Raw genomic sequence first — 13,182 nt, 5'->3', positions numbered from 1 at the left:
CACAATTCATTTATTAAACAAATCTTTAGGTGATTTTTACATGTCCATCAGTACTGTGCTAACCACCAAGTGTACCGAGGTTAAAACAAAAGATGAACCCAGTTCCAGCTCTTAAGTTTACATTTTAGTTCAGGCTTTCATAAGGAGAGGCAGTGAGTGTGCTATACTGTATAGAATGTGGGCTCTTGAACCAGCCTCTCCACTCACCTCTCCACCTGCTGTGTGACCTTGGCATTTGATTTTTAAGCGACTCGATTTTCTATTTTGTAACATAACCGTTGACTTCAAATTAAAGACATATCTAGTTTCATTTCAGGTGTCCGGCACCATACGAAGATGGGGCTAAGAAAATGTTACTCTTGTATAAACAAGAGGATTTCTCGCACGTTTTCTTCCTTTAATATCTGGCATTATTCAATACTGTCCATATTCTACTCCCTCTTCACCGATGAACTGGGACATGTTTTTCACTGCAGCTTAGTCGTCTGGGTGTGCCTGGGGAGGCGTCACAAAGAGCCTATAAAGGGTCCTCACCTATAACGGGAGTAAGAGCGCTGGAAGGAGCCCAGGAAGGGCATGCAGACCAAGCGTTCGGTTTCGGAATGTTTTTTGTGTGTGCCCATATTCACCGAGCTTGGGTTATCCTGCTCGTAACGAAAAGCCCAGTCACTGAGCTGCTACATTTTCTGCCATATCTTAGCCTTCCCCACGCCCCCCCGCCCCACCCTACCTCACCCTCAAGCGTGAGTGAATGCGCAAATAAGGGTTTTCAAGGCGTCAGTGGGAAAGAGGGAGGGGAAGGCAACGCCGAGGATGCGAGGACAGGGCGGTGGCATCCCTCTAGCGAGAGAAAGCCAGAACCCTCGGCGGCGAGGAGAGCTACAACCCGGCAGTCCCGGGCCAGAAGAGGCCAAGGCAAGATGCTGGACGGGCGGGGACCGATGGGGGGCAGCAGACCATGGCCGCGCACTCAGTCCGCCCCTGGGGCCTCCTCTTGTCCCGAGGAGCACCCCCGCTCCCTGTGTCTTTTGGTTTCGACCGGCCGACTGGGAGGGGCCGTGGGACGCCATTCCCATAATGCTCTGGGGCGTGCCGCCGCCGTCGCTGCCACCTCCCCTACCGCTAGTGGAAGAAGATGGCGGAAGGCGGAGCGGCGGATCTGGACACCCAGCGGTCTGACATCGCGACGCTGCTCAAAACCTCGCTCCGGAAAGGGGACACTTGGTAAGAGAAAGGGGTTGAGATGCCCGCGGTTGCCCGAGGATAGTGGAGAAGTGGGCGGGAGCCGCGAACTGGTGTCTTTCGCTAGTGACAGGTGCGGGCAGGTCCGGCGACGGCGGCCGCCGGGGCAGCAGGATTTTGGCTGCTTCTGAAATGTTGGGGCAAAGGTTGGACTCTATATGAGGGTCAGGGTTCGTGGCTTGCCAGGGCATGCTGAAAGGTATCCGGGGAGCGGCGGCGGCGGCGGCTCTGACCCGTGCGGTTCTCTTCGTCCTCCTTCCTTCCGTAGTGCCGCTCCCACCTCAGGCCTTCCCGAATGATAGGTTATAGTGGTTTGGTTTGAGTCTTATATACGCTGTTTTAACAGGTCCCGGTGCGGCGGCTTATCACGATCTCACCGGCTTTACTTCTCTGTTCATTTCCTTTCCTAGAATTGTCGGCGTCCAAGTTCCCTTTTATTCTGATTCTTGTAGTCTTCCGGGAAGCAGGCTGCAGGATGTTTGCGGTCTGTACTACACAGGTGGCATGTCAGGGCTCCACATAAGAGACAGAAACCCTAGTTTCCAGTTCCTTGTCAAAGGAGGGAGAGGAGTAGGGAACCTTGGGCTTATGAGAGACCACGTGGTCTTGTGCTTTAGTGGTGGCTTGATAGAAGCCGGCAGCGTTTCTCTTAGACGTGCAGCCCTTCCCTTCTGTTTGAAAGATAAAGTAGGCCTGTAAGAAGTAGATAAGTCCACTTGAGGCTTAACTGCTAATATTCAAACTTGTAAAATACCAAAGGATATACATTTAAAATACTGAAGGATGTATGTGGACACTTTCACACTTGTCGACCATATCAAGTGGCATCTAGAATAACTTAAATATGTGAATATGTAACATAATTTAAAATTCATTATTTTTGGGGAAGCATAATGTGCCTCTTCATTATAATAAAAAATATTTTCACTTTCCACTGTTACCATAACAGTAGTATATAATTTATAGAGTGTTTCAGTATGGCATAGTGAAAGGAGCAGTAAGATTTAGACCGGAGTTATGTCACAGTTTCACCACTCAACTTGCAGTATGACTTTGAAGAGAGTTAATTTAAATCATTGCACCTCAGTATCTTCCTCTGTAAAATGGACAGTAATTTTATTATAAGGGTTTTATCTTGATTCGTTTTAATATCTTAAGAATTTCATATTTATGAGATATTAAATTTTTGTTACCCTCTTATCTCTGCTCTTTACTCCTGACAAGAGGCTGTGATACTGGGATCATTTTCAGTTAAGCTAATAGGTGGCAGACTTGGGACCTTAATTTAACCTTGATCTAAGTCTTAGTCTCTTTTTTCTTTTTTGGTAGGCTATATACTATGTTTGCGTAATAGAAATACCTAAGGGTGTAAATATATACTTGTTTCATTATATCAAAAAAATAGAATCTTCAAGTGACTTAATAATAGTTACTGTTGGCCTGGCAGGGTGGCTCACGCCTGTAACCCCAGCACTTTGGGAGGCCTAGGAGGGTGGATCACTTGAACTCAGGAGTTCCAGACCAGCCTGGGCACCATGGCGAAACCCCATCTCTACAAACATACAAAAAAATTAGCTGGGCATGGTGGCACGCCTGTGGTCCCAGCTACGCAGGAGGCTGAGGCGGGAGGATTGCCTGAGCCTAGGAAGCGAAGGTTGCAGTGAGCCGAGATCCGGCCACGGCACTCCAGCCTGGCCAACGTGAGACTCCATCTCAAAAAAAAAAAAAAGTTATTTTTATTATAATGTTAGATGTTTATTACTGTGGGGAAATTGGACATTTCCTAGGACACCCATGTTTACCTTGGCTTGTGGTAATGACAAATAAGTCCCCACTCGCTATTGTAAGTTAAAGAACATTTAAAAATTCTTAATTCACCCAACCTATTACCACCTTATTTTAAAAAGTGAATTTCCTTAAAATAGAAATCTATAAGTCTGTAACTTAAAATATAAGTGTTATTGTCTCTCATTAATGTCACGTTTTTGTATATGGAGTAATTGGTGGTGTTGACACTGCAGGATGACAGGAGCAATATGTGCATTGTGAGCGTTTATAAAGTTTGGTATTTTCAAATAAGTATGTTTTTGCTTTTTTACAAAATTAATGTAAATTGTATTATATATGTGCGTGTGTGTGTGCGGGTATAGCTCTGTAGGTACAAACAGTGTCTCACTATATTGCCCATGCTGATCTTGAACTCCTGGTTTCAAGTGATCCACCTCAGTCTCCCAAAATGCTAGTATCACAAGTATGAACCATAACTAAATACAAGAGGCTCATAAATTTGAGTCATTTCAGTGCTTTTATTTTAAATAAAAGTAAACTGAGGACCACATATTTAGATAAAAGCAGATTGTGCAAGTTTATCCTCACGTTAATTTTCTCTTAAAGGAAAAAAACTGCAAGAGAAAGATGGTACTGGGAGTTGCAGAAACCAGTTTGGTTTATTTGTGAGCCAGTTTATTTGCAAATTAGCAAGTGAAACCTGTCCAAAAACAAAGTAGTATAGACCAAAAATTTGATTCAGAGTTTTAAAGAGAATAATTTGATAAGTATAAATTTGATGATGAACTTAACAAGTACAGAACTGGTGGGGATATGTAATAATTTAGTTTATGTTTTTGGAACTCAATAGAAAGTTGTTTTTCCTTTTAATATCTTTTTTTAATCTTTGAATCAGGTTATTTGAAATTTGCCCTATGGAATATTGTCGTGGCATATGTATGTAACTTCCTAGGAAAGACTGGGCTATTGAGAAAAAATGGTGGGTTTACCATAAGTTTATGCTTGAAAGTTTAATACATATGTCTGAAGTTATAGTCAAGTGCATCACAGTGAATAAATTTCACTTACTAGCTTTTGAGCACTTTGCAGATAATGACTGTCTCATGGTAACTTGGGTAACTAACTTCCATACCTAGGCAAGTATAAAGATTTATTTGATTCTGTGTAAGCACTACAGTTTCTCTTTATTTGTAAGCAGTGAATGATTTTTATCTAAAAACTGATTTTCTAGAGATGAAAATAAGTTACAGAAGTGTGAGATGAAGAGAAACATACTTTATGATATATTTGGTTCTAGACTTTATATTGAGAAGTAAATCAAAATTAATACAAGAGAGTAATACCTTTTTAAAAAGCAAGAAGAAGGTAGCACTGATTTGTATAAGGAGTAAAGCAGTCTCAAAATGATATTTGTTGATCTGTGTTTCAGTTCCAACAAGAGATCGGAAAACCATGAACAAGGTTTAGAGTTTAGGAACTACGGGAAAGAGATACATGAACTAGAATTGTATAGCTTAGGATGAATTAAAAACAATTTTCAGATACATGGTGGTTTTGTCTGATGAGACAAAAAGATAATTTGCTTAAGGTATACATGAGTATTTTAGGAACATATTTAAGGAATGGTAGTTAATGAGTTACAAAGAAAATCATGGGTTATAAAATACTCTCTTTGGAAAAAAAGTTTTTGAAACAGAGTCTCGCTGTGTCGCCCAGGCTAGAGTACAGTGCGTGGTCTCGGCTCACTGCAACCACCTCCAGGGTTCAATTGATCCTCCCACGTCAGCCTCCCGAGTAGCTGGGCCTGCAGGCACATGCCACCACGCCCGGCTAATTTTTGTATTTTTAGTAGAGACAGGGTTTCCCCATGTTACCCAGGCTGGTTTCGAACTCCTGGCCTGAAGTGATCCACCTACCTTGGCCTCCCAAAGGGCTGGGATTACAGGTGTGAACCACCTGTAAAATTTATGGCCTGGAAATTTTTAAAGAAATGGGCCTATTATGAGTAAATAAAACATAACCACAAATCATCCAAAGCACTGCTTCATTTCCCTCATTTTTATTAAATGTTATTCATCTGCTAATCATTTTCAGTAATTTTTGTGTATGATTGTTAAGTGGTAATGTGTAGTTAACTTTTGCAGTTTAGCAAAACATTGCATGCCATTTTTGTATAAACCCTAATAACTGTAGTAGGTAACTTTACAGAGTAAGTAATTTGTGTGTAGAGGCATTTAAAATCAGTATGACATTTTCATTTCAATAATTGCCAAAGAATCTGATCAATGAAGTTTTAGGCAAGAGACGTTGATTTCAGTTTTTAGACGTTTCTGTCCATTCCTACTTTTACTTGGAAATCTCTGAGGCTTAATTTTATTTGATCCCTTATGTTTATGCAACTTTGAAACTAAAAAAAAAAACCTTATATTCACAAATCCCTTAATAATGAAAAAGAACACTATTACTCAACATGAATTTCAAAATATTTAGTGTAGACTTAAAGAAATTTTTATATTACTATTACTTTTAAAATTAATTTTAGTAGTGCCAGGGTGTTTACGACCAGAGTAGGGTATATACTACATCATTTATAGGAAATGAAACCAAAAGGAAAAACTTTTTCAGTCTTGGTAAATTGGTGAAAACAAGGGCAGAGATAGTGACCTTAAGGCATGTTTCACATCTTAGATGCTTAAAAATCTAGGAAAGCAACTTGTCTTAATTTAAGCCTTTTTCGTAAGTTTTTAAATGACTTCTGTTAGTGAGTTCAGGGTTAATGTACCCTAATAGGCCAGGAAGGTCCAGAGCTAGTCAATGATTTCATTTATCTGTTTGGTGAAATTCAGGCTTTATTTTTTTCTAAATTATACCATTTTCCTGTTAGCACATATAAGGCATTAAATGACCTTTTTGCAAAATGGTTTTGTGACAGTTAACAATTTTGCTTTTATATAAGTGTAACAAGATAAAATTAGTTTGTCAGGCCATGACCTGTAATATTACATTTAAAAACACTATGTGCCAGGTACTGTTATAAATGCTTATTGACTTATTTACTCATCACCATATTACCACAATTCTGGGAATCGGTGTTATTCACATTTGACAAAATAGGAATCATAGGCTCAAAAAGGTTTCCACATAGTGGTATAGCTGGGATTTGAACCCAAGTAGTTTAGGTCTTTGGTTTGTGCCCTTAAAGCACTGTGCCACATTGCCTCTGATTTTATTAAAAAAAAATTTTTTTTAGAGACAGAGTCTCGCTTCATCACCCAGGGTGGAGTGTAGTGGCATAGTCATAGCTCATTGTAGCTTCAAACTCCTTGGCTCAAGCAATTTTCCTGCCTCAGCCTCTGAAATAGCTGGAACTACAGGTGTGCGCCACCACACCCGGCTAATTTTTAAAGTTTTTGTGGAGATGGGATCTTACTATGTTGCCTAGACTGGTTTGAAACTCCTGACCTCAAATGATCCTCTGACTTCAGTCTCACAAGTATTAATAGCTGGGATTACAGTTGTGAACCCCTATGCCCAGCCTCTGTCTGTCTCTTATTTTAAAGATTCATTTTTTTAAAAGTAGATTCACTTTAAAAAGAACCTATTTTTCTTTTTAAAGGAAGTCTATTTTATATTTAGTAGCAGAATTCTACGATTTGCCTCTTGTGACTGTTCAGTTTAGATATGATAGAACATGTTGGAAATCTTAACACCTTGCTTCTGGAAATTAAAACATGCTTAAAGATTGATAGGTGAATAATTGAATATACAGAGCTAATGTCATTTTGATCCACAAGTAGATTCAGACAAGAAAAATTTGAGGTCATTTACTATTGAGCTTTTGAATTCTAATTGTTTATCAATAATCATTAGCTCTTATTAGAGATGATATGCCCTTCACATATAGTTTTACAGAAATAACCCATCAAGCATATAGTAAGATCTTGTAGGCTATTTTGTTTCAGTACTTGGTCCATATTTTAAAAGTATGGTATTGGTTTACTGTAAGCCACAAATACATAAGGCTTTCTTCTTGGACTTAAATCCATATGAACCACTCAGCACGGAAAATGCAAATATGAATGCATTATTATATTCCATGTTTACCAACCGATTTTTTTCCCTAGAGATAACTCTTAAAGAATTTTTGAAGTGAAAGAACATTTAAATTAAGGTAGTCGAAGATACAATGATAATAAAGCAGTCAATTTTGCTATCTTTGTCTTGAATTTATCTTATGATGTGAGTTTAGAGTGATTCTTCTTTTTTCCACTGAAAATCACTTCATTAATAAGCCATGATTATTGACAAAAGTGAATTGAAACCATTGGGTATATTGGTAGGGAAATAAGGGGAAGGTAGAGAACAACTGATAAAGGTTGATCATGTGCATTATGAGATTTGATCCTCAAAAGAAGGACCAAAATATATTTATTTATATGGCTTATAGATGAGGAATCCGAGAGAAATTAATTGGCTTGCTCATAGTTTACTACCAGCGGACATTTATTAAATGCTTAGTCTGTCGCAGCCACTATTTTAAATGCTTTACACTTACGCAGGCTTTAAAGTACATGCTCTTATTACACTTCATTTTATCTTTGATGATTTCAGAGCTGGTTTAAATACCTGGTTTATAAAGATTTAAAGTACTAGATACTATCTAATACTAAGAATAGATCCTTAGTATTAAAAATGGTTTTATGCTGTCACTACTCGAATGTAATTCAAACAATATTTCATTAAACCATGGGAATTTCTCTTTTTTCTTAGTCCTTGTATAGAATTTTTCAACAATTACTAAATACTTTTTTTCTTCCCTGAGTAATGTCAGTCTAGCTTGTTTCTTTTATTTTAATTTCCTCACTTACCACTGTAATTCACATTCTATGTCTCATATTCATTCCTCTGAAGCCCCTTCCCCAGACTTTCTCCCATTTATCCTTTAAACAGGGGAACCTAGATCCTTTAGATTTTATCACCCAGTTTACACAAAAGTCACTATTCAAGAAATCTAGCATAAGCCTAGTAAGTAGCCTCAGTTTTGGATACAGATTAAAATTATTTGAGGGAAGGGTCAAAAATGGCTTCTTACGAAGGAGGAAATAAGTTCCAATTATAATATAAAACAGAAAACCCCTATAAGATTAACCTGCATGTAATTATGCCTAGACTGCCTTTACTACTTCCATCACAAGATTCTACATGGTTTACTTATAGCTCTCCAAAAAGAAAAGAGTAATAATGACGCCTTTTTTTCCTCCAAGAAAGGAGAACTAAGAATGCTAACTGTCCTTTCCATTCTCCCTTTAGTTTTGAGAAAACCCAGATATTAGTGTGGTAATTCCCCACCATAAGAGAAAATCATTTAGCAGAAGTACCAGTAGAAAGGACTTCCTTTGTGAAAGAAGTCAAAGATCTCACAAAGAAGTTCAAGGGTGGCTCTGAGGCCAGGGTATTCTAAGTTTAGAGCCCGTTAAATCAAGACCTGAGAACATTTAGAGACAAAGTTACTTAACTGAAAAGAGCATCAAGTTCCTTGCTTCAGGTAGAAAACACCTGGTAATCTGGATTGATTTCTGTTATTTACCCATATGTTTTTACAGCTTGACAAAGTTTAACAGTTTAGTCAAGAGATTTGCCTTTGATAAAAAGATGGGAAATTTATATTCATACATTTGAATGGATTTCAAGGTGAAGAACTTTTTAATTCTCAGGAGAGATGTAGCTAAGTATTTATATGTACCACATAGTTGTGGCTATGGTTTACAAAAACTTATTACTAATTTACTATGTTAAGAGCATTTTAAAAGTTCTCTAGATACAGGTTCCTTATATAATGTAATATATTTATCCCAAATATATTACATATATGAAATACATGGTAGTATTCTCATTTTACCAGTACAGAAACTGAGATAGTTAAATGTATATGGTCATAACAGTTAGTCAGTGGTAGAGCAGGAGGTCTAACTTAAAGCTTGCATTTTAAATTCTAACTGTACTGCCTGCCTATGCGTGATAGAGCCATACCCAGATTATGGAAGCAACTTTTTGAAAGACGAATACTTGAAAGTATTAAAATCAAGAAATGACAGCTTTGTAATACTTGTTAAACACATTTTCATTTGTTATTAATATCAAGAGCCTCTAGAATTTTCTGAGTCTTCTTGGTTTAGCCTTCTAGTCTCAGCAGTCTCATTTCTAATTAATGTATCTCTGTTTTGATACAGATAGTGTCTCCCATTTCCTGCGAATTATTTGCTTTTTCCTGCTTTTGGGGCCTTTATACCCCATTTCTGTTGTTTCTAATACTTCTTAAAAATTACTGACTTTCATTTCAAAACCTAGTTCAAAGTCAGTCTCTAAAACCACCTCTAATCTCATCCAAATTTGTGGCCCCTCCATTCTTTGCTTTTAAAATATATATGTATATATAAAACAGCTTTATTGTGATGCTATTCACATACCTTACAATTTGCCCACTTAAAGTGGACAGTTCACTGGGTTTTAGTATACTCAAAAGAGTTGTGCAGCCATGACCATAATCAATTCTGGAATATTTTCATCATCCCAAAAAGGAACCTCATACCCATTAATAGTCACCTCCCATTTCTCTCCCAAACTCCTCTGCTCTAGGCAGCTACTAATCTGTTTTCTGTCTTTATATATTTGCCTATTCTGGATATTCTATATAAATGGAATCGTATAGTATGTGCGATTTTTGCATCTTGCTTCTTTTACTTAGCACACATGTTTTCTAGGTTCATGCATGTTATAGCATATATCAATATGTTACTTATTTTTACTGCTGAATGATACAGTCATGAGTCACTTAATGACAAGGATAACTTCTGAGAAATATGTGGTTAGGCAATTTTGTCGTGTGAACATCTTAAGAGGGTACTTACACAAATCTAGATGGTGTTGCCTACTACATACCTGAGATGTATTGCCTGTTGCTCCTAGGCAAAAAAACCTGTACAACATGTTACTGTAGTGCATACTGTAGTCAATTCTAATATAATGGTAAGTGTGTGTGTGTGTGTGTGTGTGTGTGTGTGTGTGTGTGTGTATCTAAACATAGAAAAGGTAAAAATACAATATTATGATCTTTTTTGTTTTTAGAGACAGGGTCTGGCTCTGTCACCCAGACTGAAATGCAGTAGCCTGATACTGGCTCACATTACCCTTGACCTCCTGCTTCCTCATCCTCCCAATTAGCTAGGACTACAGGCAAGCACCATTGTGTCTATTTTTTTATTTTTATTTTTTTGTAGAAATGAGGATCTTGCTGTGTTGCTTGCCCAGGCTGGTCTTGAACGCCTGGCCTCAAGCACTCCTCCCACCTTAGTCTTCCAAAGTGTTGGGATTATAGGCATGAGCCACTGTGTTTAGCCAGACATAATGTGTCTGTTATTGACCAAAATGTTGTTATATGGTATGTGACTATATTCCATTGTATAGATATAACACATTTGATATATCCATTTATCAATTGATAGACATTTGAATTTCCAATTTTTGCCTATTTTGAATAATCCTGCTATGAACATCCATTGCAAGTTTTCATTTCTCGTGTATATACCTGTAAGTGGAATTGCTAGGTCCCTGTTTAACTTTTTAAGGAACTGCTAGACTGTTTTTCTAAGTGGCCGTAATTTTACATTGCCACCAGCAGTGTATGAGGGTTCCAGTTTTTTCACCTCCTTGTCAGCACTTGTTATATTCTTTTTATATATATATATATAGCCATCTTAGTGGATGTGAAGTAGTATCTCATTGTAGTTTTGATTTGCATTTTCCTGATAGGTAATGATGTTATCTTTTCATCTGGTCATTGGCCATTTGTATGTCTTTTGGATGTCTGTCCAGATTCTTTGCTCATTTAAAAAATTTGGTTATTTTGTCTTTTTATTATTGCATTGTAAAAGTTCTCTAGACACAGGTTCCTTATCAAATAGTCAATTTGCAAATTTTTCTTCCATTCTGTGGATTTTCTTTTTACTTTCTTGGTAGTGTCCATTGAAACATAGAAGTTTTTATTTTAATGAAATTCAATTTGCCTGTTTTTTCTTTTGTCACTTTTGCTTTTGGTATCATGTCTAAGAAGGCTTGGCTTAACTCAAGGTCATGAGGATTTACTCTTATATTTTCTTTTCCAAGTTTTATAGTTTTAGCTCTTACATTTAAGTCTGTAATTCAACCGAGTTAATTTTTTGTGTATATGGTCACAGGAGGAGTTCAATTTCATTCTTTTGCTTGTGGTTATCCAGTTGTCCCAAAACTATTTGTCAAAAAGATCATTCTTCCCCTGTGCGATTATCTTGGTACCCTGCTTGAAAATCAATTGACTGTAAAAGTGAGGGTTTATTTCTAGATTCTCTATTTGATTGACATATATTGTGTATCTTTATACCAGTACCACATTATAACTGTATAGACAGTTTTAAAATCTGGAACTGTGTCCTCCAACAACTTTTCAAGCTTGTTTTGGCCCTCTTCTCTTACTAGTTTACACTATGTTGAAATGTCGTTTTGTAAATATTCTTAAATATGTGTTTGTATTTCATTACTCCATATAAGTGACACACTCATCTTTTTGCAGCCTGTCTTCTTAGCTTCTCTCATTCGAAATCTACCCCATCTCTTTATTTCTTAGAGGTATCTGGTATAGTAGTATTTGCACAGCAAATGCTTTGTGTCATTTAACCCATGGATCTCTCTTCCACTCCTAATCTCGTGCCCCAAAAGCACAAACAATGTGCTGTCTTAAGAACATAGATAAGTGTGCTAATTATCAAAAACACATTTACAGTACCTGGAAAATGTAAGACAACACCCTCAGCAGATGAAAATGACCTGGCATCCTAAAAGGAGGCTAAACTCATATTAATCCTTCAAATGAAAAAATAGTCACATCATACCCTTTAAATAATGCTTTAAAACATTCAAAATTATTTATATTGTTTGTGGAAATACAGTTATGTAAGAAAAGTATAAAAATATTCATGGAATGATAAATGCTAAATCAGAGTAAGGGTATTCCAAGAGAGGGGCCCACAAGGGGTTATATTAATATTTATAATAATTTTCTTTAGGTGCTTGTTTTGATGGTATATATGTAGATGCTCGTTATTATTCGAAGTTTAATGTATGCCTGCATATGATACAAAATACTTTTAAAAAGCAAAGTTGATTGTAAGAGCTTTTTGTTTTGAGGAAGTCCCAATTTTTCTTAGTTTTTTGTTTATTATTTTTATATTGTTAATACCAACCTAATTCTCCCAGTGTAGAAAAGTTACACAGAGCTGAGAGAATTTATGTAGAGTCAAGCATTATTATCATTTCCTTCTTGCTTCATATATGCTTATCACGCTTATATGTCACATATGGTTACAAGATATCTTTAGTATGGAAGACATACACATTTAAGATATTAATGATCATGTATGTGTATTCTAGATGAATAGTTTAAAAACAATCTTACTTGGCCTCCTTCTTGAGTTTCTTATTTGTCTTAGTTTAGATCTAAAAAGAGGTCATAAAAATTATTTATTGCTAGGTGATGGATTTAATGTGCGGAGCAGAAAATAGGTTAGAAATGCATGGAATCTAAAAATTAAGCTATAAAGAGATGGTAAACTATTCCATTGGTTTATTTGAGCGAATTTCATAGTTTTATTTGTTTAAGTTTTACTGAAACCATGAAATTCTGAGTCTTAGTTTGTGGTACTTAAAGTCAGTGAAATATCTGATTTATAATAATTTAAAATACTAGATGCTGCCAGTATCTCCTTAGTGTTGAAAATTGTTTTATGCTATCACTACTCAAATATAATTTAAGCATTTTGTTAAATAAGAGAATTAGTCATAAGAGTGAATTAGTATCCAGAATTGTTTATGCCATTCTGCACAAGATGATTATAAATATTTTTCTGAGATTAGGTGTGCTACATTGGATTAGGCTGAGATTTTTGTGTATTTTTTTACTTATAAAAAGACTGCCTATGCCTGCTCTTCAGAGAGGCAGATAGGATTTCAAAAAATAAACAAGGTTATATTTATCTTAACATTAGGCAATTAAGCAGGAACATTTATCTGAAAATTGTCAGCATAAACGTGCAAATCACCAACAACTACCTCTCTGGTTTC

General features: G+C 36.7%; 2 protein-coding genes across 5 annotated transcripts in view; one reads left to right on the top strand and one right to left on the bottom strand.

The window, feature by feature from the left end:
• Positions 1 to 255, bottom strand: part of TAFA2 (TAFA chemokine like family member 2) — a 566,967-nt gene extending 566,712 nt beyond the window's left edge. The window contains exon 1 of the mRNA XM_030822320.1: positions 208 to 255. The gene's annotated coding sequence lies outside the window, so the exon portion shown is untranslated. The remainder of the gene's footprint in view (positions 1 to 207) is intronic.
• Positions 256 to 1,060: 805 nt separating this feature from the next.
• Positions 1,061 to 13,182, top strand: part of USP15 (ubiquitin specific peptidase 15) — a 148,738-nt gene continuing 136,616 nt past the window's right edge. For all 4 annotated transcript variants that reach the window (XM_012510467.2, XM_012510466.2, XM_004089600.1 and 1 more), the window contains exon 1: positions 1,061 to 1,224. In XM_012510467.2, coding sequence (XP_012365921.1) covers positions 1,136 to 1,224 — 89 coding nt within the window. In that variant the 5' untranslated portion in view covers positions 1,061 to 1,135. The remainder of the gene's footprint in view (positions 1,225 to 13,182) is intronic.

This window comes from Nomascus leucogenys, chromosome 11, assembly GCF_006542625.1.
Source record: "Nomascus leucogenys isolate Asia chromosome 11, Asia_NLE_v1, whole genome shotgun sequence".
NCBI lineage: Eukaryota > Metazoa > Chordata > Mammalia > Primates > Hylobatidae > Nomascus > Nomascus leucogenys.
This window is presented reverse-complemented; position numbering and strand designations above follow the sequence as displayed.